Source organism: Amphibalanus amphitrite, unplaced genomic scaffold, assembly GCF_019059575.1.
Source record: "Amphibalanus amphitrite isolate SeventyFive unplaced genomic scaffold, NRLGWU_Aamphi_draft 002005F_arrow, whole genome shotgun sequence".
Classification (NCBI taxonomy): domain Eukaryota; kingdom Metazoa; phylum Arthropoda; class Thecostraca; order Balanomorpha; family Balanidae; genus Amphibalanus; species Amphibalanus amphitrite.
Window position 1 is genome coordinate 12,702 of NW_024883498.1, and position 27,477 is coordinate 40,178.

Below are 27,477 nucleotides of genomic sequence, written 5' to 3' on the forward strand. Positions count from 1 at the left end.
GGGTCATAAGGAGATGAAACATCGATAACATTTATCGGAATAAATAAAATAATCAGTTTAAAACTCAAACCGGGTGGGGGCCAAAACGAGACAGTTAAGGCATGAGAAAGAAAGTTTGAAGATTGATAAAAGCTCAAGTGGTAAAAAATATGAACAGAACACAAACAAAGATTATCATTGACATAATATTTGGCAATACCTCCTACGAGCAAGAAGCCTAGCAGCCCTTTATAATACACTCAGGCCTCAGCTCTTTGCAGCTTTGTCTCTCCCAATAAAGTCATATTCCCTTTCACCGATATGACATCAGCTAGTGAGGTGTGACGGTGCTCTCTCTCCTCTCTCTCTCTCTCTCTCTCTCTCTCTCTATCTCTCTCTCTTTCTCTCTCTCTCTCTCTCTCTCTCTCTCTCTCTCTCTCTCTCTCTCTCTCTCTCTCTCTCTCACATGTATGACGTCAGCCAGGGCAGCGTGCCGGTGGTTGTGCCTGCTCTCTCTCTCTCTCTCTCTCTCTCTCTCTCTCTCTCTCTCTCTCTCTCTCTCTCTCCCTTCTCACCTGTATGACGTCCGCCAGGGCAGAGTGCCGGTGGTTGTGCCTGCTCTCTCTCTCTCTCTCTCCCCTCTCACCTGTATGACGTCAGCCAGAGCTGCGTGCCGGTGGTTGTGCCGACTCTCCAGCGTGGCGTGAGGAGATGACTGAGGCGTGGCCGCCGTCCTCGTGATGATCGGCATCATGATCTCCGGGGGAGCTGTTAGGTGTGATACGTCTGGTGGGACGGGCGGTCAGAGAAGGTCAGGTCACTAAAGAGATGTCATAGGGTAAGGTTTGGTGAGGATCAGGGTGGATTAGGGTCAGAAAAGGGTCGGGCGGGTTTCACGTAGTCCAGGATAGGTTCAAAATAGCCCTACAGGGAATTTCAGGTCAAGTGAAGACTGGAACACGACAGAGAAGGTGCAGCAGGACAAGCGACAAGACAGGACAGATGTAAGAAATCTGGTGGGCTAGGGTTAGGCCATGCGTTAGATCAAGTAATGCTAATTTCATAGAAATTTTACTTTCTTTCACATTAAAATAGACACAAATCAGCTTCTTTTGCCGACAACAACACTACTGTAACCCCTCCTCGTGTAGAATCCCTCCGTCCAAATTGAGAAGATGGACGTCTCGATTCACCTGTGCCGATTCTGTTATAACTAGCTCTCGACTGACCTGTGAGCCGCCGCCTCTCCTGTCTGTAGTCCAGTGACACAGAGCGCGCCAGGGTCGGGTCACCGGGCTCCGGAGCCGGGCTGAAGTAGCTCATGTGACTCATATGACTCCGCCGCCGCCGCCGGCCCTGAGAGTCACACGGAGTCGCCGCAGCCACGGGAGTCAGAGGGGGTACAGATGGGGGGGGGGGCTCAAATGTCAAGCTTCAGAGGTGTTCGGTCATTGCTTGAAAAATCTTCACAACTGCAGACGTAGCAATACGAGCAATGTGAAAAGGAATGTAAACAAAGAAAAAGTTGCTGTGTAAGGTTCAGACTTCAGTGTCACGTCAAGCCAACCAGGGCAGTAAACACACAGCCGATTCCAGTGAAATATTTCATGGGGAGACCATGTATGCCAAAAGTGATTACCAGTTCGTGCATAATTTTGCAATGCAAGCAAGGAACACATCCAATGAGATGTCGAAAGCATGTGCCGAAAAGCCATCGGAAGTGGCAAAACGAGTCAAAGCGAGAAGAACTCAAAAGCAAGGGGATATATACGAATGCAGGTAAAGGGTTAAAGCTAAAGCAGCTGTAAAATACCTTTAACAAAGCTCTTTATGAATGGGTTATGACATCGTTATTGGTGTATTACGCCATGGTATAAGGTATTCTGCTTTAAAGTGAAGAAATATAGCTGAATTATTAATATAAAAGCATACTCCTAACAGTCCTAAATCCAACCAACAAACCCATCTCTAAGTTCGTAAATGTTATAAAAAGCATCATGTACGCGCGGTGGGGAATGTAAAAAAAACGAGCTAAATAGAAGCTGTTCAAATAAAGGGAGAAAAAGAGAAAAGCAAGCTACCCCAGTGAACCAGCGGCACAAAATCCTTCCCCACTGCAAAAATCATAGGCTGAAGCGTACACTGCATGAAAATATATATATCAGGAATTCACATTCGCAAGCCAAGTAAAATCGTCACGAGAATAGAGCAAAGGGATAAAGTCGAAGCTAAACCGCTCCTACCGAGTGCCTTCCGTTGGCTGGCTGGATAGTAAGAGCAACAAACGTGTCATTATTTTATTTTTCAGCACTTGTGCTTCCTTTTCAAAGAGAGATGCATGATGCCTTGCACATGAGCCAAGTCCCTCAAGGTGCTGTGTCGTGATAGTAATCTTTATACGGGTATTCAAGGATGCATAAAAAACTAACCAAGTAACCAGGTTTAAAGTAGGTAATTATACAACATGATATAGTTTAGGATGCCTAAGAAGTGCGCACGGTGCATTGATGTCTCTAAGTATCAGAACGTACTAAGCCTAATTTGGGTACATGTACCTACTGTACATGTACGCTAAATGTACCTACAGCTTGACAGTCATTTGGTGTTCAGGTGCAATGGAAAAAGAACACAAACACTGGTAGGACGGATTTTATTGCTTCGACGTTTAACTAAATTAGCAATGGTCGTTTTTCGCCACTGAGCCAGATGGAAGCTCAGTTTATCTTATATTGAATAAATATTCGCTCACAAGGATGTATGAGGAGCATGCTTTTCAGCTTAGAGAAACAAAGCAAACTACATGAGCATTGAACAGTTGAGCAGTAGTACCTAGTTGGGAAACGCCTATGGCCCATTAAACGAAGGAGACGATCTAATTTGTAACTTGTTTAAATGTTTTGTTATGTTACCTAGGTGGCTACACACTATGCTATGTTGCGTGTGTTTCTACATAGCTTCTACAAAAAAAGGAACAACGCTGCAATTTCATGCTTAGATCTGGCCGGCAACATTCGTTAATCACCGGTAAAAGTTACGTTCTTGGAGAGAGGACAAAACATCGATGTTGCCGGATGATTTTGTGAGCATTTGTGCATTTTTTTATGGCTGGGCGTTACAAGCGATTTATTGTTATTATTTAATTGGAAATAAAAGGGCATGCCTTTAATGTTAACGTCTTCGGATGCCTTTAGCTGAAAATATCTAGGCCTGTTCCCATTGTTGTCTACATTGTTTAGAAAAAGTCGTTCGCTTATCTTCTTCCAAAATGCTTTGTAGACACAAAAGGTCCTTTGCTGATGGCATATGCAATTGCTTATATGTTAGGGAAAATAAAAGTAACTGTCGGACTCGGGACGAATCACAACGCATTCAAAGTGCCGTAACATAAACTATAGATTTCTTAAGACGACAGTCGCAAACATGTGGGTGGACACTGGACAGTAACAAGAAGGTTATAAAATATTAACACAACAGGCCTAAAGAACGTTTTACAAACACAGTTAGTATTTTCATTTACCGATAAATGTTACAGGAAAACGACTGATGCCATTTTAGGTCAACATATGAGCTGGGACTTTTGCAACACAAGTCATCGAACGTTCTGCTAAACATGAAAACGATGCACCGATTTCATGTGTCATGACGTCATGCACACCACTAGTGACATTGTACATTGAGCATCATTGTGAGTGACGTCATCAAGATAAACGGTGACGTCATTCAGTCATATTGTGCGGGTACGAAAAAAACAGTAAAAACAAGACACCAACATCTAACCCCAATGGTAATAAAACAACGAGCCGGTGCGACCTGTCAGCTGCCCTTGTGACGTCACATAATCTGAACTATGACGTCATATGTGTCATGCGTGATGACCTTCGGTTCAGGATAGGCCGACTTTGGGAGTATCCAGTATCTATGACGTCACAAAAACACGACCGCGATCTCATACAATAGACGGACACCTCAGTCCAGACTGGGTCCGGGTGTCATCATGCGGGCGCGTGTGGTAACAGGGTCAGGTCGAGGTCAGGTCAGACCTGGGGCGGCTCTTCCTGTTCGCGTGCCGCCTCCCTCTGCCGTCGGAGGAGCGCCCTCTGCTGTCGTCGCTCTTGTCGCTCTGCCCGCTCGTGACGCTTGAGAAGCGGGAGTGGGGTGTATGTTCACTAGCTTGGCTATAGTCTGTTCCATATCAAGTTTGCAGTCGGAGTTTCTTCGGCAGATCGCTCTTCCGCTCAAAAATTTATGTCTTAAAATGTAAGAGCTGTATACACAGAAATCACGCACTGCTTTCAGGAGGGCACTTCGGCTGCAAACTTGAAACGGAACAGAGTATAGTATACTTACTAGGCAGAGTTAAACGGGTGTAGACTAACCAGTGCAGTACTAGGCTGCTGGCGGTGTAAGCAGCTACATCAGTGACGAGATTGTTATTGTTACCAGTGTCAGGCGAGCTAGTTAGTAGCCTGTGGCAATATTGCTAGGCAGCTGGCAGCGTTAGCGGCTACACGAGTAACACCGTGGTAAATGTTACCAGTGCCAGACACGAGCTAGCTAGAAGCCTGTTGGTACATAGTATACAGTGCAGAACGAAAATGCTCACTATTATAGCAATAGAGCACACGCTACAAGCATGTTTGGTACCCACAGTGGGTAACCATGAGTACAAGGTGCCGTACATTTGTGTTGTGATGAATGTATTTAGAGTGTAGATAAATATGCATTTATTCTTCGAAACAATGGGTCTATTAAAAAATGGGTCAGCTTGTGCTAATGTTCGCTTTTTAGACTGATGAGATATCTTAAATGGTCCTAAAATCTCATCGTCTCTGTTATTAGCCATATTCGTAGCAACAATTCCATGAGTTAAAGGGACCCTCCCACCTTCAAAAAGGTTAATGAATTGGCACGAAAGTGACGTCGCTCGGTTCAGAAAGAGCGAAAACGAATATCTACCAAATTTCATCGAAAAATATTCACCGGTTTTCAAGATATTAGACTTTTACTTTTGTTTACTTTTTGGGATCTCCGCTGTTCCTAGCGACTTTATTTGAAAGTGCGGCATTTGTTGCGCGCAAAGCAGCATATACCACCGCGTGATACCAAACGTTTTAGTAAAAGATTTAAAAATCGTTAGATCTCCGCTGACGTCACAAATTCTAAGGGGGCATACCAATGCACTAGCCCCTTAGAATCCGAAAACTGCAAGTTTGAAATTCCATATCTCCGAATTAAAGCATTTGTCGATGTTGTGAGCAGTGTTCGCCATGGGCCGGGCCAGCCCAATGGGCCATGGGCTGGGCTGGGCTACGGGCTGGGCTGGGCCCTCAAATATGAAGGATCGATGGGCTGTGGATGGGCTGGGCCATGAACTGTTAAGTGGAGTCAGGGGTTCGCAACTGAGACAAAAACTATAACTACATAGCTTATTACTGTGCAAGACTCAAAAAACGAGTTAATAGCACGCATGAAATGCGCATTGTGCATGCTGCTCGCAAAATATTGTTTCTTTGCTACCTTTGGGTACCTGTGCGGTGTCAATAATTTTTAACCCATTCATTTTTGACGGGCTGGGCCGGGCTGGGCTTTGACGCTTTTACCATGAATGGGCTCGGGCTGGGCCGGGCTGTGAACTCATGGGCCTGGGCTGGGCTGGACTAGGATTTTGCGGCCCGTGGCGAACACTGGTTGTGAGTGCCCAAACCGGTATTTGCAGGCCATGGCCACCAATTTGGCTATCTCAACTCAAAACTAATGTTAAGGTGGGAGTGTCCCTTTAAGTTTTGTTTCATTTAAGTTATGTTCATGGACGGGTCACATTTTAAAGGCTAGATGAGCAGTTTTCTCCTATAAAACCAGCATAGCGTGATGTATTTTCGAGTCCTTAACTACAACGGCCACTATAAACACGCACAGTAATTCATATATGAAGAGCATAACCACTGTCTCCAAATGTTATCAAAACTGAGACAATAGCCAGCTTTAGCATGGCCGACAAGCTGACTTTGGAAATCCTCTCTAGCTACATTCTCTCCACTCGCATCAGAGGTTGTAAATTTTTCATCGCACGTTTGCGTGGCCGTTCTATTTCCATCTCTTGCCCGATAAGTTTGACGAGCAATCGATTTCCATTCGGTGTGGCGTCGCGCGCGACTAGATGGTCTATCTGGCGGGACGAAATGTTCAGCTGCCCCTGACATGGCCTGGGCTGGGTCAGATCAGGCCCGCTGGAGCCCGGAAAATGGACGAGACGAAATGAAAATAGAATAAGGCATTTGAAAGAGAAAAACCGGAGCAGTATATCAAATTGGAATAAGCATTATTTGAAATATTTTTACGCTATTTGTCAATCATATTTCTGAACGTTTTATTTTGTTTGACACACGATAAAGCCGCTTGTCAATACAGAGCTACGAATGTATTATGTCAAAACCTTTTACGCATCAACTGTATAACACTAAATATTTAGTAAGGCGGGTTTAAAATGAAACGGCATCTTAGCTTCAATATAAGGTTTTAGAAGCTTGGGATATATAACTTCAATATATAGCTTCTTCTAGATTTGGAGGCCTCAGCGTTCTTCCGATAAGGTAGTGTTGAACTTCACTGGCGGGCTATTTTTGGGAGCCATTCTCTATTCGTCCAAACCGCAGCTGTGTTGAACACGACAGTTTTGGTGTCGTGACTGAACACTGACAGAAAAGTGCTCAAAGCCTACCAGTTAGAGACATCCCAGCCGATTGAGGATTAGACCTATCAGACACATATTTTTGAACATCTAAAAAATACCTTAGTCAAGTGCTTGGAATATTGTCCCTAGCAATAACGATATAGATAAATGTGTTAATTGCACGCTGGTATTCACGTACTAAGCTTGCTTCTAATTGACTTATCTCACAAAATGATGCAGAATCATGCACAATGCACATTCGAACAGCTCTCCGATTATGTATGTACAGACTGACACGTTACACAAACACCGCACCTCTCTCTCTCTCTCTCTCTCTCTCTCTCTCTCTCTCTCTCTCTCTCTCTCTCTCTCTCTCTCTCTCTCTCGTCACTTCACATCCCTTCCCTCCTTCCCACACTTCTCACCTCTGAAGAGAAACCCTCCACCAAGATGGCGACCAGAAGGTTGAAGAGAACGTAGTTTCCGAACGTCATCAGCGCCACAAAATAGAGCGCCGCCCACGGAGAGGTCCTCTCCATGCCGTTGAACAGAACCACGTTCCAGTCCTCCTGTGTTAAAATCTAGCGGGCCGGTCGGCGCCCGAGACAGGTCAAAGGTCAGTAAGAGGTCATTGAGGTCATCGAGGGGTGAACCAATGGTCATGCGGCTACAATGGGGTTTTGACATACGAAAAACTCGAGATGAGAAAAATGCTAAATTAAGTTAAATGAATTGCGAGAGTGGAACGTGTTCCAAATACTACGGAGTTATTTATACTTCTAAGTATGTTTTTAGTGACACTAGCTTGATTGTTTTCCTAAGAACACAAAGTAAATACGACTCTACGTTATGTTTCGTTACACCAATGTGTGATAATACATGTCGGCATTTCTACTTTTTCGTAACACAGAGGCCATGCATCACAGACACCACAACACAATACAGCGTTCATTCATCAGGCTCTGAGTTACAGGCATGCTTTTTACATTACGTCAATATCATCTCCTTTATACACAACACATTTCTAAAATACAATAGCAACGTTTATGTAGCTGCAAATAATCTTCTACATTTCAACAACGTGCTTCTTTATATCTCGATGTTAATGTAAGGCATCTGTAATACGATTTTGTCGTGACCTTAGGAAGACTGTCATCAATAGAGCGACGTCTATTTTTACGACGAATGCTAGAGCTGATGTAATAGTATGAGGTAAAGTAATTATTGATTTTAGGCGCCTGAGCACGCGATGATGCACCATTGTTCGTCATGCGATGACCGTTTCTAACTAAAAATAGAGGACTCGATCAATGCACACTGTAGTTTGTAGTTACTCATGGCCGTGGTCTTACAGTTGTAATAACCACGAAGAGAAAATCAATCATTTTCATAAACAGCGAACGAAATACCCCTGCTGATCTCCCCATATATTCAAATAATCCCTCCCTCTTCCCCACATTCTCAAATGACCTACAAGTCAACTAGTTCGTAAGCCCCAATACCACTATGACGTCATAAAGTCAGTAATATGACGTCATAAATTACCTGAAAAACGGTGACGGTAGACCAGAGGAAGTTGTCGAAGTTTTTGCGCTGGCAAATGCAGTTTGGATCCATGTCGTGCAGGCGACGGCACTCACAAGGTCCCGTGCCGTCCCGGCGCATACAAAACTTCCCTCCGAACAATATCATACCGAGCACACTGCCAGCAGACATGGAATGGCGCACCGGAGCTGGTGTGAGCCGTGGTGAGGCGCACTGTGGCATTTGGTGGCGCATTGCGACGTATAGAGGCGCAGTGAGCCGTGGGGTGGCGCACTGTGGCATTTGGTGGCGCTGTGTGGCATTTGGTGGCGCTGTGTGACATTTGGTGGCGCATTGCGACGTATAGAGGCGCAGTGAGCCATAGAGTGGCGCACTGTGGCATTTGGTGGCGCTGTGTGGCATTTGGTGGCGCTGTGTGGCATTTGGTGGCGCATTGCGACGTATAGAGGCGCAGTGAGCCATAGAGTGGCGCACTGTGGCATTTGGTGGCGCTGTGTGACGTGGAGTGACGTACTGTGGCATTTGATGGCGTACTGTGATGTATATTAGTGCACTGTGAAGCGTAAAGGCACATTGAGCCATGGAATTGGCGCACCATGTAACGTTTGGCGGCGCATTGTGCCATGGAGTGACACACTGTGATGCGTAGTAGTGCAATGTAGGATATGGTGGCGTTGTGACGTGTACTGTATATTCCCTCAGTCAAGCCCACAATTTCATTAGCTAAGCCCAAGACCGAGCCGCCATGAAATGGAGTTCATACTTATGCCGAAAAGAGAAGGATTTAGTTTAGTCACATTTGGCATTCAGTCCTTACGGTATACTCGAAGTATAGTTTTGCATTACGTGTCGATTGAAACAGGCATACAAATATTAAATGATAATTTAGTCACACAGTTTCATGAACCATGAGAGAGTTGTTCAGCATCCGACACCATACGTCATTTGTTACTATGTATTAATCACTGTTTGTTAATCACTGATAATCAGGATAGTTGCGAATGAGGGCTGAGCTGAATGTCCGAAAGAGACAAAGAAAGAAACATGAATAGAACAGAGAGAGAGAGGGAAGGGGAGAAGAGAGAGAGAGAGAGAGAGAGAGAGAGAGAGAGAGAGAGAGAGAGAGAGAGAGAGAGAGAGAGAGAGAGAGAGAGAGAGTGGCATAGACTTCAGATCCAACAGCCATGTAGTCGTCCACAGTATTTCAGTCCATCTGAATTGAGTCTGCCTGAAACGGCCCATGGCGCTTCCAAGCTCACGGACTGTAAATCATTCCCGGGATTTGTGAGCACATAAAAATGCAATGAATTACGACAGCTGAACTTGAATATTCTTACGATGTTTTGTCATCGTATCTTCCCATATCTTCAAAGTTGTCAAGATTACAATTCTCAAATTTATTTTCCTCTAAATCGAGACATAGATTTCAGTCACTGAGCCACAAGAGTCAAAAAGAATGCGTGCAAATTATGCGTTCATCTCGATATCCAAATTCCAAAGGCTGCTTTTATGACGAAATTGTTAATAATAACTGCTATTTCATAAGTCAAATTAAGAATCACAAATGCTGAATGCTTTAAAGCCCACAATTTTGTCAGCACTGTCCGTATCTCATATTTCATATCCACCACTCAACTACAATTTTTACAGCGAGTGCACCATTTCTGGGAACATTTCTCCAAGCCTCCAATGCCCAGGCACCTGTTGAGCACGCTCCTTCCAGGAAAGAGCCTCTCTCAACCGTCCTCCGCCACGTTCGAGAGATCGGGTCGCCCACTTAACATCTTTTCACGGCGTTTGAAGGATTCTCGACATCGATTGCGATTCGGTCGTGATTGCGAGGCTATGGGCCTGAGATGAGCGCTGAGTGACGCTCATGGAACGAGACAAAAGCTACCCGAACTGTAAAAGAGTTCACTGAAATAACGACACGCTGATGTTAACATATTCCAGATATTATCATGTATTTATGATTTACTACAATGTTCATTACGAGCGAGCGAGCGCAGCGAGCGAAGTGAGTCTTTTCAATATAACGGAAAAATCTCAGTATGAGCGGCCCGGCCCGGCCCGGCCCAGCCCGGCCCGGCCCGGCCCGGCCCGGCCCGGCCTGTAACGCTTTTGAGAGGCTTATATCTCAGCAACCGCTGGACCGATTGGCCTGCGGTCTTTTTTGCTGGGTAGCCCCATCCCTTCTACCCCGTAATTGACTACTTTTGATACATCTCAGTGACCGCCGTGGCACGTGCCACGTGAAAAGTCAAGGGTGTTCAAGCAGTTTTGCAAAAGTAATGATTTTGAGAGGCCCATATCTCAGCAGCGGCTTGAGCGATTGTCTTGCGGTCATTTTTATAGGGTAGCTGCATCCCTTCTACCAAAGGTCGGATATTCTTGATCTATGTGAGTGACCCCCACTGCACGTGCAAAATACAACAATAAGAGGTGCTAAATTTGTTCCCATTTCAGTAACTCGGTAATTACTGGGGCGATTTTGCTGGAACTTGGCATACAGGTAGGCACCCACCAGGCAATGCATTCCCATGTGTTGCGATTAGGGTGCTACTGCACGTGCGCACGTGCAGGGGGCGTTTCCAGATCTCGAGAACGGCTGGGCCGATTGCGCTCAAATTTGGTACACGGTTGGGGACCGGTTAGTAGGGTGCCGTGCAAAAGTCATTTTGGACCCCGTTTGCACGTGCGCACGTGCAGAATGCCGCTTCCAGATCTCAGGAACGGCTGGGCCGATTGCGTTCAAATTTGGTACATCGCTAGCGACCGGTTAGAAGGGTGCTTTGCACAAGCCCGTTGGAAGTACCCTCTCGCCCTTCTGCACGTGCAGGGCTTAGGTACTATCTCGCTCGCTCGTTCTTCGCCCAAAAGGCGTTTTACTGGTTTATAATTTCATTCATATTGCTTACGATAGATGTTGCATCTAACTAACGTCGGTTCGCATTTTTTACAGCAAAGTTTACACCTAAAATAAATACGGTAGAATGACGATATGAAAAGCATATTGATTGGCTTGATCCTTCGCGAAATATTCATAAATGCGCATCAATTTTTCTTCGCAGTCAATTTACAATCCCCAATAAGCAACGCTAATGAAACGTACGCTCATAAAACGTCACTCCAACGCTGATCACGACTCAAGTAGCAACCTTAGCGCCACTTGTACGATTTGTTCCAGTCACCAAACGAGCTCGACAAACTTTTACAGCAGCGCCCCGAAACCGTGCTCCGCGTTCGTTTCCACTACCCCTCGCCTAACTACGTTATTCGGCTTCAAACAGCTAAACGGCTTTGTGCGCTGTTTTTCCTCTTCAGAAGCTGACTTTGCTCAGGCTGAGTATTGGGTTGACCCGTGCTGGACAGCTCGCTCTGTCGCTCTGCCGTGTTCTATTGTCACGGGAAATAAATGGGGTCCGCCCTGGGGTTCGTCCGCGGCCACTAGGCTGAGTGGATGCTCTTTGTAGACGATTAAATGGTCGCCACTGGCTTAGGTCGATTGTATTTGTAGGTTGGCAGGCGGCAATATGTTATGCGTGTCTTGTGGGATCTCATCTTCAACTCTTATGGCCATAATATTAGTCCTTTTTTAATTATTGTACTTGGTAGCTAATGTAAATTCAGAGTCAAGTGGCAAATGTCAGTCAGTTCTTTTCTCCCTCTCTTCACCTTTGAGTGAGTTCGTCTGCTCTAGGAGAAGAATGGCCTTGAACTCGTGGAAAACTACCATAGGAAGTCTGGAATGATTTCTGTTGTGGAGTTTCGTCATCGAGTTGAAGTATGACCACTATCAAGACAGTGTATTGCCAATTCAGAACCGGCCTTGCGGATCTCGAGGCTCCCGTTTGAACTGCTCTGCTGCCAACGACCGCCGCTAGCTCAAACCCACTGCATGATTGGAAAAAGACGCCGCACGCTGGGACTCTTTTTGTCCGCGGCTAATTTTCACAACGGCCCGCCGTTCCGACATGGCAGTTTGTTTCCATCCCAGCGGCACTCAGAAGCGAGCTTTAAACGCAAAACAGCCAGGCCAATGCCCTCGTCATAATGGGAAACCGACGTGGTTCGGGATTCTGCTGAGAAAATATTTCTTTCGTTCACTTGTTGAAAATAGGGCTGATTTCCATGATTAAATTTCCCACAGGGAAGATGAAATTTTGCCATCATATGTTCCGTTTCGGTGGGCGCATTAGTGGAGCGTTTTAGACAAAACCGACTGGTGTGTTGTTCGCGGATGCTGGATTTACGGCTGATTTATTATCTGTTCACGCTCGCAGGGGTGACATGTTCGTTTAGGGGATGCTAATCAGCAAACAGAGATCATGCAAGACAGGAACAGGCTCCATGCAACAATCATGCATCCAGGTGACAGCATAGAAACAATGACCAATAGCCTGCTACTTACCTGTCGTATGCTTAGCTCGACTGCTAGCCGCTTTGACACGCGCGTTTTTCCATTTACGTGCATGCTGCTGGCGCTGTAGCGCTGCCTTTACATTCGCCACGCTTTAGCTAGTGCATTTACGGTATCATAGCTGCGTGCTGCACGACTGAGCCTATTTACATGGCGAGCTACGAACGCAATGTCGAAGGAACAGTCCATTTTGGGATGTGACTTTCCAACCTGGCTTAATAGACTCGCCCCATGTATGGGAAAAGAGGTGAGTCGCTCAATTTCAACATGATTTGAGGACCATTCGAGAACGATTTAGCCAACAGAGAGACACGCCTAGTTAGGAATGGACTGACTGTTCTTCAAGAGAAGACACATCAATGGTCATTTCTAAACATTTCACAGACCGGTCAAGACTGGACTGTTCCAACGGCAAATCGCTCGAGCCCGGCGTTTTTAATGTACCTGGAAAACTGTGATGCACGCCCACAGCAAAGAGTCGAAGTTTTTTCGGTCGCAGCTTGTTTTGCCTTTGTCGTCTTTCCTACAGAACCTACACCCAAACAGGTTCATGCCCAGAATACTGCAACAGAAATCGAAATGCAAAGTCGTTTTACTGGTTGTGTCAAAAACTTGCTGTGACTACAACGGCTACAGAAGACGTTGTTGCGTAGGATAAAGGTGATGTCAGTGTAGCTTTAAATGTTTTTTTTTTTACGAACAATATGCCATCAATAATGCCGCGGCACTTGTCAACTATTATGCAATATAGTCTAGAACTCTATATTTGACAGCAACACCTTATAATTTTGAGTAGGGGAAATGACTAGCTTCTCATTCGGGAAAATTTTTACTGGTAGTGATATAGGTACTCGTATGATAAACGCAATGTTTTGTTTGTGAATATCAGAACGACCTCAAACTTAATACAAGGTACATGTATTTCAAACCAAAACGGTGGTCTTATCATGCATGATGCTGACAACTTTCATTTGTTTTCTTGCGTCTGTAATTCTATTTCCTTTTTGCAATGCAGATTTTACAGTCCTTCGCCGCCGTATTGATTATGCTTATGCAGACAGAATTGCCGAAGCTGGCTCACTTCTCTTTTTAAATGTTGATAGAGAGCTGTTGTCCCGAAGGAAGAAGAAAATATTGTCGTCGATAAGGAATATCCATCCTTTAAACAACAGTATGCATGATGCAGACTGAAAAAGCCTTAACCATTGTCGGTGCTATATGCAGCTCCGATATTGTTAAGCCATTTTCGAGAAGTGTGGCAACATGAAATGCACTGAAGAAATACTCGAGCATGAAAACGTCTCGAGATGTTAGGAAAATATTCCGCTTAGGAAAAATTATGAGTCCCGAGTCCTGCCTTCAGTATTGCTCAGCTTTTACAAAAGCAAGGAATACGAGCATTGGAGGGTGGAAGAGATAACAAGCGATGATTAATTTTGAAACGAAGTGAAGGTAGGAATATCTTGAGTCAGACAGCATTATTATCAGCACCCTCCCGTTAGGCCAAGGTCTTGAGCTCGTGTCTCATTTGTTAGCCTTTGCGTCTGCCTGTGGCAAGAATTTGGATACCGCCTGACAGCGCTTTTTGCAACGCTGCGTGTAGTTTGATAAATCTTTTTCCAATTGCTAAGTGCTAAATTTTATCGTCCATCCCTAGTTCATTATTCAACTTTTTCTGACGTGCTCAGCAAAAGCAGCGATGGTGCAAGATGTCCAAAAAGGTGGACATTGCGCGCTAAGCATTTTGAGATAGCGCGCGATCAGGCGTTCCTTTGGCAGTAACTTATTCAACACACGTCATAAATAAGTAAAAACATAGCGCAAATCAATTTGCAAAGTGCCGTTGTACGCTCAAGCATATGTGCTGATTAGAAAATCTTCAAAATGCGATAACGTGGTCTAAAATGTGGTAAAAACTAGCATCTCTTTTGACCCCATCCGGGTCACGTGACCTCCGGTGGTCACATGACCTCAGATCACGTGGTCACATGTGGCACACGTCTGTTATTGGGGATGAAGCAGTGAAAATGGGGAAGTCACACATGCGTGGTGGTGGTTAGACGGACAATGGTAGGGTGAACCCACGGAGGTGTGAGAATTTGAGCAAAAGAGCTAACAAACTCTCCAAGAGGCAGAGGGACCGGGGCACACAAAGTGAGGAGACAGAGGGAGAGAGAGAGAGAGCAGGGAGGTGAAGAAGAGAGATGGAGATAGAGTGAGTGAGAGAGCATGTCACCCCGAGAGACTTGTAAGTGCAAAGAGGAATCTAATGTTTTGTGGTGCTAACTGTGTGCGGCCCTAAACCAATTGTACCTGATCGAAACGTTGATACACTGGATATTGAAATTAACTTTGAATTTTGAAACAGCATAATTGAAAAATCAATGTTTTGGGTATGTCAAATGCTTGTCGCATGTATGTAGTGGAACATTGTATAATTACATTTCAAAACAACAAGTGCATCATTTTTAAACACGAACCCACAGCGTACAGTAGCCGACGGGAAAGACGGGATAGCTCTGACAATAAGAAAGCAGCACTATACTCGCGCGTACATCCCATCACACACTAACAACCGCAAGCAGTGCAACCGTACCTGAAGATGAAAATGAAGAGGATGAGAAGCGAGAAGAAGATGGCTACGTTGTCCATTGTCTTCAACATGACCAGGAGTTGACGTCGAAGGTTTGGCAGAAATCGGACCAGCTTCAGGATGCGTAGTAGTCGGAAAGTTCTCAGCACGGAGAGACTGGACCCGCCCTCGCTGCCAGTGGTGCTAAACTGGGATTTGTACAGGTCCACGGCACTGAAACAAGTGGTAGCAGTCAACAGTGAGGACGTTCTATCGTTAGAGTCAGGGCTCTAACGACATACATAGACAGGGGCTCTGTTTTTTTTTTATAGCTCTTCCGTCCACGGTATTGAAACAGGAGGGGTGGTCAATAGTGAAGGCACCTTGCACATAAGGAAAGGAGCAGTTATTTGTGCACAAATTCACGTCCACGATGCTGAAATAGGCGGCGTAAATAGTATCCACAGCTCACTAACAGGCTGCAAAGCTGAGAGTTACACAGAGACACGGCACTGGAACAGGTATAATCGACAATGGGCACGCCTGAAAAGAATCTTTAACATTCAAAAGAGTTCGCGATAAAATAACAGTCTTAGTGAAAATGGCAATGATAGTGAAGAGTAAAATTTATTCCAACGAATAAAATATAGATCGGCCATTCGGAAACCTCTCTGGAATTCGACAACACCATAAACTGATCAGTCTTTACGGTCGTTTGCCGTCCATTTTTCATCACCACTTATTCTTCCGTTTGGAGCCAGACCCAACGCAGAAACGGGTGAAAAAATGCAAGTCTAGGAGAGGCAGAAAGGAGAGCCATAACACAGAGTGTGTGAGCAAGAGAGAGACAGAGAGAGAGGAGAGAGAGGGAGAGGGAGAGGGAGAGAGAGGGAGAGAGAGAGAGAGAGGAGAGAGAGAGAAGAGAGAGAGAAGAGAGAGAGAGAAAAGAGAGAGAGAGAGAGAGAGAAAAGAGAGAGAGAGAGAGGGACAGAGGGACAGAGAGAGAGAGAGAGAGAGAGAGAGAGAGAGAGAGAGAGAGAGAGAGAGAGGGGGGGGGGCGGTGTCTCTTCCGAGCCTTCTGTCCAGACAGGCCCTCCATCACGCGCCAACAGGGCTGTGGAGCCGGGGTTTTGTGTCTCGGAGAAGAGCAGGCTGGGCTAGCGGGCACGGTCCCACGGCAAAGAGGACTGTGCTGGGACAGTCTTGGCACAGAGGCAGAGTAAGGAAATGTAATGTGAGACAGCGGAGAAAGGCAGGTGTAAACAATCAGACGCGCATATATGTAAAAAAGAAGAAAATTGTTAACAGAAAAGCACACGCACATTGCACACCAGTAAGGCGTCTATTTTTTTTTTTTTTTTGCTAAGAACGATCGGAGGCAAGAGCATCGCACAAGCAGACCTGCAAAGAGAAGACACAGCCAACGATACTCACTGCGCAACTTGTGAATAAGCGAATATCAATTACAATACGAGATAGAACCAAAATGGTCGTTTTAACTGGGCATGGCATATGACGGTAATGAGGAATTTTAAAATGTTACGTCCTCTATCCCCTCTCGACTTTTCGCTCTTCAGAGCGGACTCACCTGATGATGACGATCAGGCCGTCGAACACGTTGAAGCCGTTGCGGATGTAGCCGTAAAACCCGTCTGCGATCAACTTCAGCATCATCTCCAGCGCAAACACCGCTGAGAACACGATATTGCTCGTCTCTACCAGCGTTGTCAGCCATGGCGGCTGGTTGTGGTACTCAACACCCATGCTCAGTGTGTTGATCATGATCGCTAAAAGTATGCCCTTCTGTGTGTATGAGTGTTCGATAAAGCGTTTGACACTCGCTCGAATCCACCTTAGCACAGCGCGAACTCGAGGACATCGCGGCGTGCGAGGTTCGTCGTCCTCATACTCCGACCAGTATTCCTCACAGTCCTCATCGGAGTAGTCCTCCTCATCAGAGGAACACGAGTCCTCCGAGTCCCCGCTCCAGCTCGCGTCACTCGCGGTTCGCGCAGAGTCCAGTGGCGGAGACCCGAGTCCCGGTAGCGCTGGTTCAGAGAGCTGTCGAGTTGTCACCGGGCCTCCCGTGACTCCTGCCAGCGCGGAAGGAAGCTGCTGACTCGAATGTCGTAGAGGTACTTGCGCTAACTGCGCGGGAAGAGCTGCACTCAACGCTCCACTGATAGCGAGGAGTTCAGTGCAGCTGAGCGGACCGCGATCAGCCGAACGACACACACGGGGGAACACAGAGCTCCGCAGTTTTCGCAGCTGTGACTCAGCCCGCGATAGTTCCGCCCGCAACTGCGGTGGGACAGTCTCTACGACATCGCCTTCACCACCTGCGGCCAACCTCTGGATGGGTATGATGACTGGCTTGTTGACGTCGTAGCTGACACTCTTGGCTCGTCTCTCGGGCGGCCGGCCGGTGTCAGGCGACAGGCGACTGCAGAGAATCCCTGGAGGGAGGAGATGACTATCCAGACCTCGCTCGCAGTCTGAACTATCCGGTTCACCAAGTCCCACAGGCATCAACGCGCCGGACCCCGTAGGCATCTCCCCATCCGGCCTACGCGGCGTGGACAGCGGGTCCACATCAGAAACCTCCGGACTGGCCTGAGGAGCCCACTCGTCCACCTTTCTATCACAGAAAAAGTTATTATTGTTGCGCCCACTCTCTGGGTCCTCACCACGCACCACTCGCCCACGACGATAGTCCCGTCGAGGGTGATCATGACTACACTCTTGTCCGTCATCACCACGTCGTCGCCGACGCAGACTAAAGCGTGATGGTGGCTTGCGCCTTATTCGTCGCCAGCGATAGCGCAGTTTCCTTCGTAGTCTCCTCCAGAGGTGAGCGACGTAGCGCAGGATTTCAGCGTAGCAGCCGGCGTTCTCCAGAGAGCTCCCCAGAGTGGAGGTGCTCTGGAATCGGGCACGCTCTAGCCGCATCCGTTCTGTTTCTCGCTTCTTCGTCTCGGAGAACTGCGTAGCGATGACGACCAGGCAGAGGTTGATCATGAAGAACGCTCCGATCTGCCGGAGAGAGGACCGTCAACTAGTATACGCCACGTTCTGATGATTCCACTGGTTGTGCTGTTTGGTGAGCAATGCTCTGCGTATGTGTTGCGGATGTGCGCCTGCTATTGTTCATTATTTTGTGTGTTGTGTGCTGGTATTGTGATGCATTGTGATGCTCTGCTGCATGTGATGGGTCGAAAAATTGTGAAGACCACAGATTGAATCCATCAAGAGACCTTATAAGGACGGCCGTATTCAACAAAGGTCGTATCTGCCGACGTCTCGCTTGTCCGCAATTCCGCACATGTTAGCGAGTCATTGTCTATTGACAGATCCACTGTTCATCCATCAATTGATTGCCGGTGACATTTCAAACTGACGCCGCTCGATAATTTCATTACCAGCACCGCCTCCCAAGTATACTCAATTTGGCACTAACATCACGACGTCAATACTCGTAATGTGATCTGAAGCACCGTCTTATCTTGATGGGACCCGTGAACGGTGCACGATCCCCGACGGCGGAACATCTAGGGTAAACTATTTGTGGACTATTGATCGAAGCAATGTAACGGCGGTAAGTCTTGTACCTAAGTCCGAGCAAGCTGAGCCTAATGATGCGTTTGCTGGAAGCCCTGATTTGACCGTAGCTTCTTCAGTCGCAGATACAAAAATAAAAGTGGAATGCGCTTTTCCTGTGTAGAACGCAGTTCAAGGGCCTGAGACTGTTTTAACGCTTGTGTGGAAAATACCTGTTTAAGATACGAAAGGCTCAAGTCGAAGCTAGTGAGCACATTGGGTTATAAAATGGGCATGGTATGCATGTCTGAATTTCGTGTTACTATACTATTCAGAGTCCAAGCACAACAAATGCTAAAAAAAGACAGTGAACATCTACACATTTAACATTTAATTTATTTAACATTTAACATCTGAAAGCAAAAACAACACAATCTGAACGAGTCTAACCAATGCGAAATATGATACACGTTCCCAATCATTAAACCTACGTCATGTGTCATTCTTCCAAGACGGCACAAAATGGGTCTGTATTTCGGCTGTCAGATCACATAATGAGCGACACGAGAACGCCATTTGGCCACAAATAGCCGAGACAGTCAACTAGGATGTCTCGTACTTGAGGATGTCACTTACGGACAATCGCATCACAGTAATTGATGTAGGAATCAATTGATGGCATCGATAACTTGGGGATGAGTGTCGGGTATGGGGGGGGGGGGGGGCATAGAAAAAATAAACGGAATCACACTCATACCCCACTGATCAACAACAAACCATCCAAAGAAGCAAATTCGTGGAATTATCGTAGCTGACAGCTAGCATTATTTTCCTGGAATGATTGCAAACTCCGAGCAAACCCCTGCCGATTGACGTGAAGAACTTACGACAATGAGTAGTACGAAGTAGATGAAGTCCCAGAAGCTGTGCGCGTCTTGTATGTAGTACATAATATCCGTCCAGCCTTCTAAGCTAATGACCTGAAAGCATACAACACCGCATTTACTTGACCAGTGAACACGGATCTACAGGTGCTGCAAGGGTGCAGGCGAGGGGCAGGGTGAAATACTGGTGAAAGGGACAGGTGTTTGTTTATGTGTTCGGCGAATGAAAGTGTACAATGAAGTTGAAAGCTACGATTTCCTAGATTGCCTCTTGTCATTGCTTTCAATGCGCAGTTTGTGTCAATTGCAGACCGATTAAAATGATGATTGAATGTTGGTCCAATAAGCAACATGGATACCGGTGCATGCAGCCAAGGTACAAATATAACACAACATTTGATAGCGCTGCAAGTCGATAATTTCACTAAGACAAGGAGCAGTTACTCCATGGGACAGACCAATTTCTCTCCCAAAACCTCTTCACATCAAGAACCATCACGAGCAAACTACAACCTATCCAACTTATCCACGAGCTCGCTGAAAATCTCACCAGGAAGATGGCGACCCAGGCGAGGCCAATGTTATCGAACGACATGGCGCCCTGGAAGGGATTCTTGTCGCCGGCACGACACTCGGTGTAGTACTGGTTCCAGTTGACACAAGAGGTGTTTGTCGGTAAGTTGGGACTGTTGGGTCGGGCCGGCTCGGTGCACTCCAGATCTGCGGTAGAAAAGGAGTTGAAAAATCATTTATATGCCAGATGAAAGCCACCTGATGCAGGAACTACTCGGGAGAGAAGGAGAAAAGGGAAAAATAGAGAAGAGATTCAAAATTAATTCATTATATGCCGAAAAGAAACCACATGATGTAGGAAGCGCGTTAGGCGAAGCTGACTTCACAAGTGTTATGATAAATCCACATATGTGCGAAAAAGTAGGGGTCGGACATGGGGCATACGATGTCTGAGCATGGGAAATGGATAATTTGGTGCCTTTGAAAAAATTTATTGACGGATAACTAAGCGACAGTTGTTCACAATTTTCACGAACAATTTCATAAACCAAATAGCAGACACTCCCAGTAAATCACCCCCATAACATTCTTCTAAGTTTTAAAATAACTATTTCCAGCCTTTATAATCTTCAATCAGCTCAAGTCAGCAACTAAATCAGTTACTAACTTTCATGATTATACTCAGACATTTTCATGGTTCTCAGTTGATAACGAGAGGAGCTAGTTTGAAGGATTCTCACGATGACTGAGTTTCAGTTGGGAAGGATTTACGGGCGACATCGCGCGACGATCTGACGTATAATATAAGACTAGATCTTCATGGCTGCTGCCTCAACTGTGGAGGAATGGAATCTTAGCCGGCTGATGGTGTACGAAAATAGCATACTGCCATGACGACAACGAGTATTGCTGACTTTTCCACTCTAAACTAATGAAAAATTGCAAGCTTCTGCTTCGGAGGACTTCATGTTATGACACTAAAATGTCAGTAATTCTACTATGTAAACGTCTCTGCGAGGGTTTTATTTGCCACACTCATTTCAAAGAAATTGATAAATCGATTTCCCGTTGAATTATTGCCAGATAATGGAAACATTTAATGCGATAATAGTTCACGTTCCCTTTCACATTGTGAAGAACTAAAAAAGCGGACAGTTTCAAATAATGTTAATGATATCCCTTGACTGCTAGCAAGGTTAAACGATGCAACGTCGTCAACCGCTACCACAACATATATCTTTCGGAACTAAAATATGCATGTTTATTTAATAACAAACCTTAACATCATAGTTTTGTCAGAATGTCATCCACTACCCTTCAGTTTCTTTAAAGCCCGTATTTCGGTCTCCACAATTTCTCAAAACCGTTCCGGTCCCATCGCACATGTTGCTAACGTCTTCGGACAGTCATTTTGCTCGTGCTCTTTGGCGATAACGTTCATCTTCGCCCGCAGTATCTTTCACGAACACGAGCAGTTGAACGATTTCGGAGATTTTATGACAGTCATCAGACGTTTTTCTCGGGTTCGGATATCATCGAGGTTGTTTGAAACGCTCTACCGTCGGATGGGAGACGTAGTTTAGTGTTTTATTGTGTTCTTAGGCGCTTCTTGTGGGGGTGGTGTTCATATTTGACGAATAAGGGCCATCTAAAGATGGCCTAGGAGGACTTATGAGAAGGGAATAAGGCATGAACCTCAGACATGGGCACTAAAAGATAGTGTTGCACTCCATTGATTTTGCATGGTCAGTAACAAAGCTTGGGAATCGGCAGGGTTGTTGAGCGATCTTGGCAGCTTGGCTCTCGAAAAGTAAATTCAATTGACACTTCACTAAAATCATCAATACATTATCGTTTATATAAACACTGCTTATTTTCCTTATTTTCCTTTTCCTTATAAACTTCCTCATTTTCCTTTTTTCCTATTTCCCTTCATGACCAAGAATATTTGCCTACCTCACCCCATGACGGACAGTTTATTACGGACCTCATATTATGTGATTACAGGGCGTGTGACTGTCCGGCTTATTCGCAACATCACGTGATCATAGCGAGTGTGACTGGCACCATCAGACACAGCGACCTGTTTCTTTTTCTAATGGGAGCCTCGCGTGTCGCAGACACTTCTGCGGGGACCTTTCGCCGAAACAGTCATGGGTCGTGCAACAACACTGCAGCGGGTGTGCGGAATGAGGATAGATGCTGGAACGCCTGGGTCAAATAATATGTAAATCCCAGAATCCTTCATTTTCCAATCCTCTACGAAGGTTTTTATCCACTCCAAAACTGTTTGCTTACCACCAACTGTACAGGCCGGTCCCGCCGCTTTTTTCGCCTCTCTTCGAATAACTCCTTGACCACCCCTCCAATCTACTCAAACAACTTTTCCTCGAAGTTTGCTCTTGTTCTTAGCTCTTTCTGACCACTTCCCACAACGTTCCAGTGAGCTCCTTACATTGCCAGCCTTATTCAACCACTCGTCAACCAAACCACCTTGCAAATGCTTGCAAACCGCCCTCCCCAATTTCCCCCAGACCAATCCCCCACCTCCCCAATCTATTTCCAGTCATCTTCATCCACTCTTCTAGACTCCTCAACCTTCCACAATCTTCTCCAAACACTTTGCCACTTCTTTCGCACTCCTAATCACTCTTCAGTCTCCCCACACTATCCCCAGCCTTCCCCATCCACTTCCCTACCGTCTTCAACTCTTAAGTCATTCCCAAACCAATCGGTCACAGGGTCCCGACTGTCCAGATGCGCTCCCCAACGATTATTGGATTCGACGTCCCGGTCATCGGCCAGTACATCGATTTCGTCGAGACCGACGGCGTCGGTCGGGGCTGGTCGTCCCCTGAGGTTCAGCCGTACAGGTCTGTGTGCGAATGTTTCTACGGCAGACCCGCAGCGCTGTTGCTTCGGATGGTAATAGGATAGTATGATCACGAGATGGACACAAAGAACTAAGAGAAATCGAAGGACTGGGGAATGTTAAAGATGTTTGTATGTAATTTGAGTGAAAAGGCGGGCATAAAATTGTTGCATTTTTGTCTTTTGTTTGTTGTTTGGGTGAATAATTTTTCTGTCGGTGCGCTTTTTGGTTTTTGCAAGGCTGTCAGCAATATTTTGGAATAGTTCTGTCAGTACAGCTATCGGCGTTAGGTCATTTGTAATGCCGGCTTTCGGTCCGCACGAATGATAAATGGTGTCTAGCAACAACTAACTGCAGTAATTTGCACCTAATGCATACTTCATCATATCAGCCATACGTTCATAGAAAACGACTTTAAAAAAAAAAACTTAAGTATCAATAGGATTTAAACCATCAATACCAATAATTTTATTTGTTAGTAATGAGTTAGCCTGGGAAACCTCCTGTGATCCGGTTGAAATTCTTGGACACATCAGCGGACAAGCTTACTGAGAAACCGCTAACTATTCCGATGGTGTTTCCATGCATAGTGATGGTCTGCCTGCCACGCTGGCCGAGGCAAAAGGTCACGATGGCTTGTCCAACGGCTGTTTCAACCTGCGTTCTGGTTAGTCTCAATTATGGTGCAGTGAGCTGTACCATGGGCATTAATGGGATATTAGAAATTAACACCACTAATGCTAAGTGACATCCTGAGAATATCATAAGTGATGCAGATGAAAAATATAAGAATGTCATGCCTAAGAACGCTGCAAAGCCAGACAATGAAAAATGGAATAACAATAATGAACAATAGAGCAATAAGATAAAACACGTGGACACATAAGCGCAAAGAAAGTAAGCCGATGACCATTGAGCTCTATCGCCTCTATCTATCCTCTATCGCCGCTTCTTACCGCCGATTTTTGTGGGCGGCAGGTTTTCACACGTGTGCAGGCCGTTATCCTTGGCCATAGTGCAGATGTAGTCCTTCTCCTGTTCCGCAGACCGATAGTAGGACGATATTGACCTGGCAGCAGGGTCAGGTCAGTCAGGGTCAGTGTGGGGGACTCAGATCACTTTCCCCTGGACACAAGCCATGCAATCGTTACTTATCCCCTAATTTCTCATGGACATTTCTCTCAGTTTTCAGCTTTGATGGACAGATAAACAATTCGAATACTCGCACTTCCCGAAGATATATTGGGACAAAAAAAAACTTTCTGACGACTTTCAGCCACTTAAAACGTCGCATGAGTGAAATGACATTTTCCTTTTCATCTGAAGTTAACTTGGGCACCTGTCTGACTCAATTCCTTCTCGACAATACGCTGACGCTGCAATAGGTAGACTGCGCCGCCGGGCGCCGATGTGTTGCGGCACAGCCTACCTAGAGGCAGTACGAGAGACGCTGGCGCTGCCTGCGATTATGCCGTTCGAAACAGCCGCAGGAGCGCGTGTGATCTCTCCCCATCTTACTTCTCTGTCTTACGTCTCTGTCTGTCTCTTTCCACTCTCTTTTCTCGCTTCTCCCTTTCTGTTTCTCTACCTCTCTATTTCTTCTCTGTCTGTCTTTCTATTTGCTTGTTTTTAACCCCTCCCTTCTCTCTCTCTCCACTCCCCTTCTTCTCTTTTCTGTCCTCTATCTGTCCGTCTCTCTTCCCCTCTGCCTCCGTCCCTCCTTCTCTCTCCCTGCTCCAGCACTCTGCACACCGATCCACGTCGAATCAGACCTCACACTCACGGCATGGAAAATAGATTGGCGTCCTAATTGAGTTAGCCTTTTTGCCGGACGACCGTAATCAATTGGTAATTAAGCCACGGCGCTCTACGGGGCAGGAATAGCCACTCCGTGACGTGCATTGGCGCACTGTGATCGGCGCAGTCTAGGAAGTGGCACCAGTGCGTTCCAGCAAGATCACAATTGGAAAAGTGGCTGTAATCACATTGGCAAACATTGGTTCTAATTGCGAAGACTCTACATACATTGCAAATTTCAACAATATCCATGACTTCTTTTACATTACTTCTTTTGCAATACAAGACTGTACTAACTGCATTTTTTAGATGTTTTGAAGCCATTTTATTTTTACATCAATTGCCTATTCTGGTATGGTGTAACCCAAGAAACTTCATATGTTTTCCAGTAAATTTGTAATAATGTGATATTAAGTCATAAATTTATTGTTAATACATTAAAATATAATTGACATCTCACAATCAAAGTTAGTTACACCACCACCAAAGTTTTGAATGAGATATATTGCCTTTTAAAACTTGATCGGAATCATATACCGCCCATCAAAAAGCCCGTGATAATACGCATCACAAAAACGTCCGTTTAGCCAAAAGCGAGACAACTGAAAGATTGTTCGTTTGCTTATGAAAGCTTCGCTCATGCTCAAATACATTTATAGCTGCTAGCTCTAACAAATGCCCGAAAAATTCTCAAAACGCTTCACAACACATTATAGAATGCAATTAGGGTTCACTTGCATTCCACTAATGTCTAATCATTTCGTTTTCGAACCGATTGACTAATGTTAGTTACTTATTTACTAGCTATTGGCTTCACCATAAAGTTACTTTGAAAACTAATAATAAAGCATACAAAGGGTCCAAGTGACTGATGCATGCCTTTCACAAACCTCTCCAAAGTATTTATACCACAAAAACCGACATAGGTTTATCTCTCTATCTCATCCATGCTTGGTGTAAACTACGCCTTAAATGCCATCTATTTTCTCTAAACCGCTGCTGGTCCAGCCTGGATGCGGAGGGAGCGTAAAACACAGTTCACATCGCCTAAACAACATACTATAACACATGCCACATTGCTTGGGGTTCACGGGTACCTTGAGTCGACCATTGAACGAATTTCATAATAGATCGGCTTCACTTCTGGGTACGAGGGGTGCCTGAAAACCGTACATGGGTTATGAATCGCACGAAAGTTTGTCAGTGGGCGCTACTTCACGTTTTTACGCCTTGCCTGTTGCGTAACACTGCAATGCGTCGTATGGGGTTATGTCACACAGGATTAGGTCACTCTTGAAACAAACCTTGTCGAAAGCTGAGTTACGCAAAGCAGTTCTGGGCTACGTGGAATTAAAAGGTTAGTTTGCTTCGCAGTAGCTGGACAAGACGGTTATTAGGCTGAAAAGTTGTGTCAGCTTGTGACGCACACACACGACGCATGCAGTCCTACCTTACACTCAAGGATTGAGACTGCTTCATCAATAACTCGTTGTTCCTGCTAATGATTTGAGGATGCTGCAAACGCAAGCTTGCAGATAAGTTTCTATCGCTGATCTGTCTTGCGCAGGCGATTCTCCAAGGATCTAGCTGTGGCTGGATGAAAACATTCCTCAATCAGCCGTATGCCAGTTGCGGCTGGTCGTGCGTCTCGAATGAGTTGACAGACGGGGAATATCAATTTGATTGGGAGGGCGGGGTCAATCAGAAGCGAGACTCTTGTAGCGGGGTTATACGGCGTCAACAGGTTCTGGTGGTAGAGGTTGGTGCTTTGGAGACACGTACACTGTGCAATGTGCACTCTGTAGCCATATACTTCGGAAGCAATCTATGGTAGCATAACGTGTAATCTATGATTGTGTGAATACGAATATTTCGATAGACTCAGTGATAATGGTACATTTTTATGATTCTAAGCAAGGACATGGAGTTAAGTGCAATTGCTCATTATATATCAGTTATTCTATGCAGTGTTCCTTTTTATTGAAATATTATTACAGATGGCATGAGCCTTCGGCTGAGGCATGAGGTTTGGGGCACCAAATGATGGTCATCCGAACATTAAAACTCTGGATGGTCGCTTGAATAATTGGCTTCCATTTTGTATGACGCTGGAGCATGCAAAGGTCATGCCACGTTTAACTTCGTTCTGCTTGTTCATTTCATGCAATATGCAATTGCATGTTTCATAAGTTATAAATTCAAGAAAATTGTATTACAATATTATCAATTACAATTAACACATTTTCTCAGAACGATGTGGCTGATGTTCCTCAATTTGCGGTTGGTATAAGGCAATCAACAAAGGTCAAGTACCTATAATACCAAAAAAATGGAAGCTTTGACAACAAACCCACTCTGTTCAAATGGCGCACACCAATTGAGCTCAAATATAGACCGCTTAAATGGGATAACAGATCGCATTGATAGATCTCCAATCTAAAAAATAAGTCAATTGTCGTGTGTGTCCGTCAGCATTGCTTCCACCTCTGACTGAAGCCTTCTATACCCGGGCTGGGACGAGTTTGTCATTTCAGTCGCCAGTGGGTCTCAGATCAACTCCCCCTGAAAAGGTCACTCATCGGCTGGTGGTCACCCACCCAGAAATCTCATTATAACCGGCCGGTTGATGGGGTTCATCTCATCACTTCAGATGGGCCCGTCTTGACGGTCCGCATGTTTCGCTTCCGG

General features: G+C 45.5%; 1 protein-coding gene across 1 annotated transcript in view; it reads right to left on the bottom strand.

Moving 5' to 3' along the window:
* Positions 1-27,477, bottom strand: part of LOC122376070 (voltage-dependent T-type calcium channel subunit alpha-1G-like) — a gene marked incomplete at its 3' end in the record, with an annotated part of 59,448 nt that overhangs the window by 12,076 nt on the left and 19,895 nt on the right. The window contains exons 5-13 of the mRNA XM_043355746.1: positions 23,949-24,061; positions 20,158-20,327; positions 19,611-19,703; positions 16,775-18,219; positions 15,211-15,420; positions 8,195-8,351; positions 7,075-7,230; positions 1,209-1,335; positions 626-765 (exon numbers count right to left, since the gene is read on the bottom strand). Coding sequence (XP_043211681.1) covers positions 626-765; positions 1,209-1,335; positions 7,075-7,230; positions 8,195-8,351; positions 15,211-15,420; positions 16,775-18,219; positions 19,611-19,703; positions 20,158-20,327; positions 23,949-24,061 — 2,611 coding nt within the window. The remainder of the gene's footprint in view (positions 1-625; positions 766-1,208; positions 1,336-7,074; positions 7,231-8,194; positions 8,352-15,210; positions 15,421-16,774; positions 18,220-19,610; positions 19,704-20,157; positions 20,328-23,948; positions 24,062-27,477) is intronic.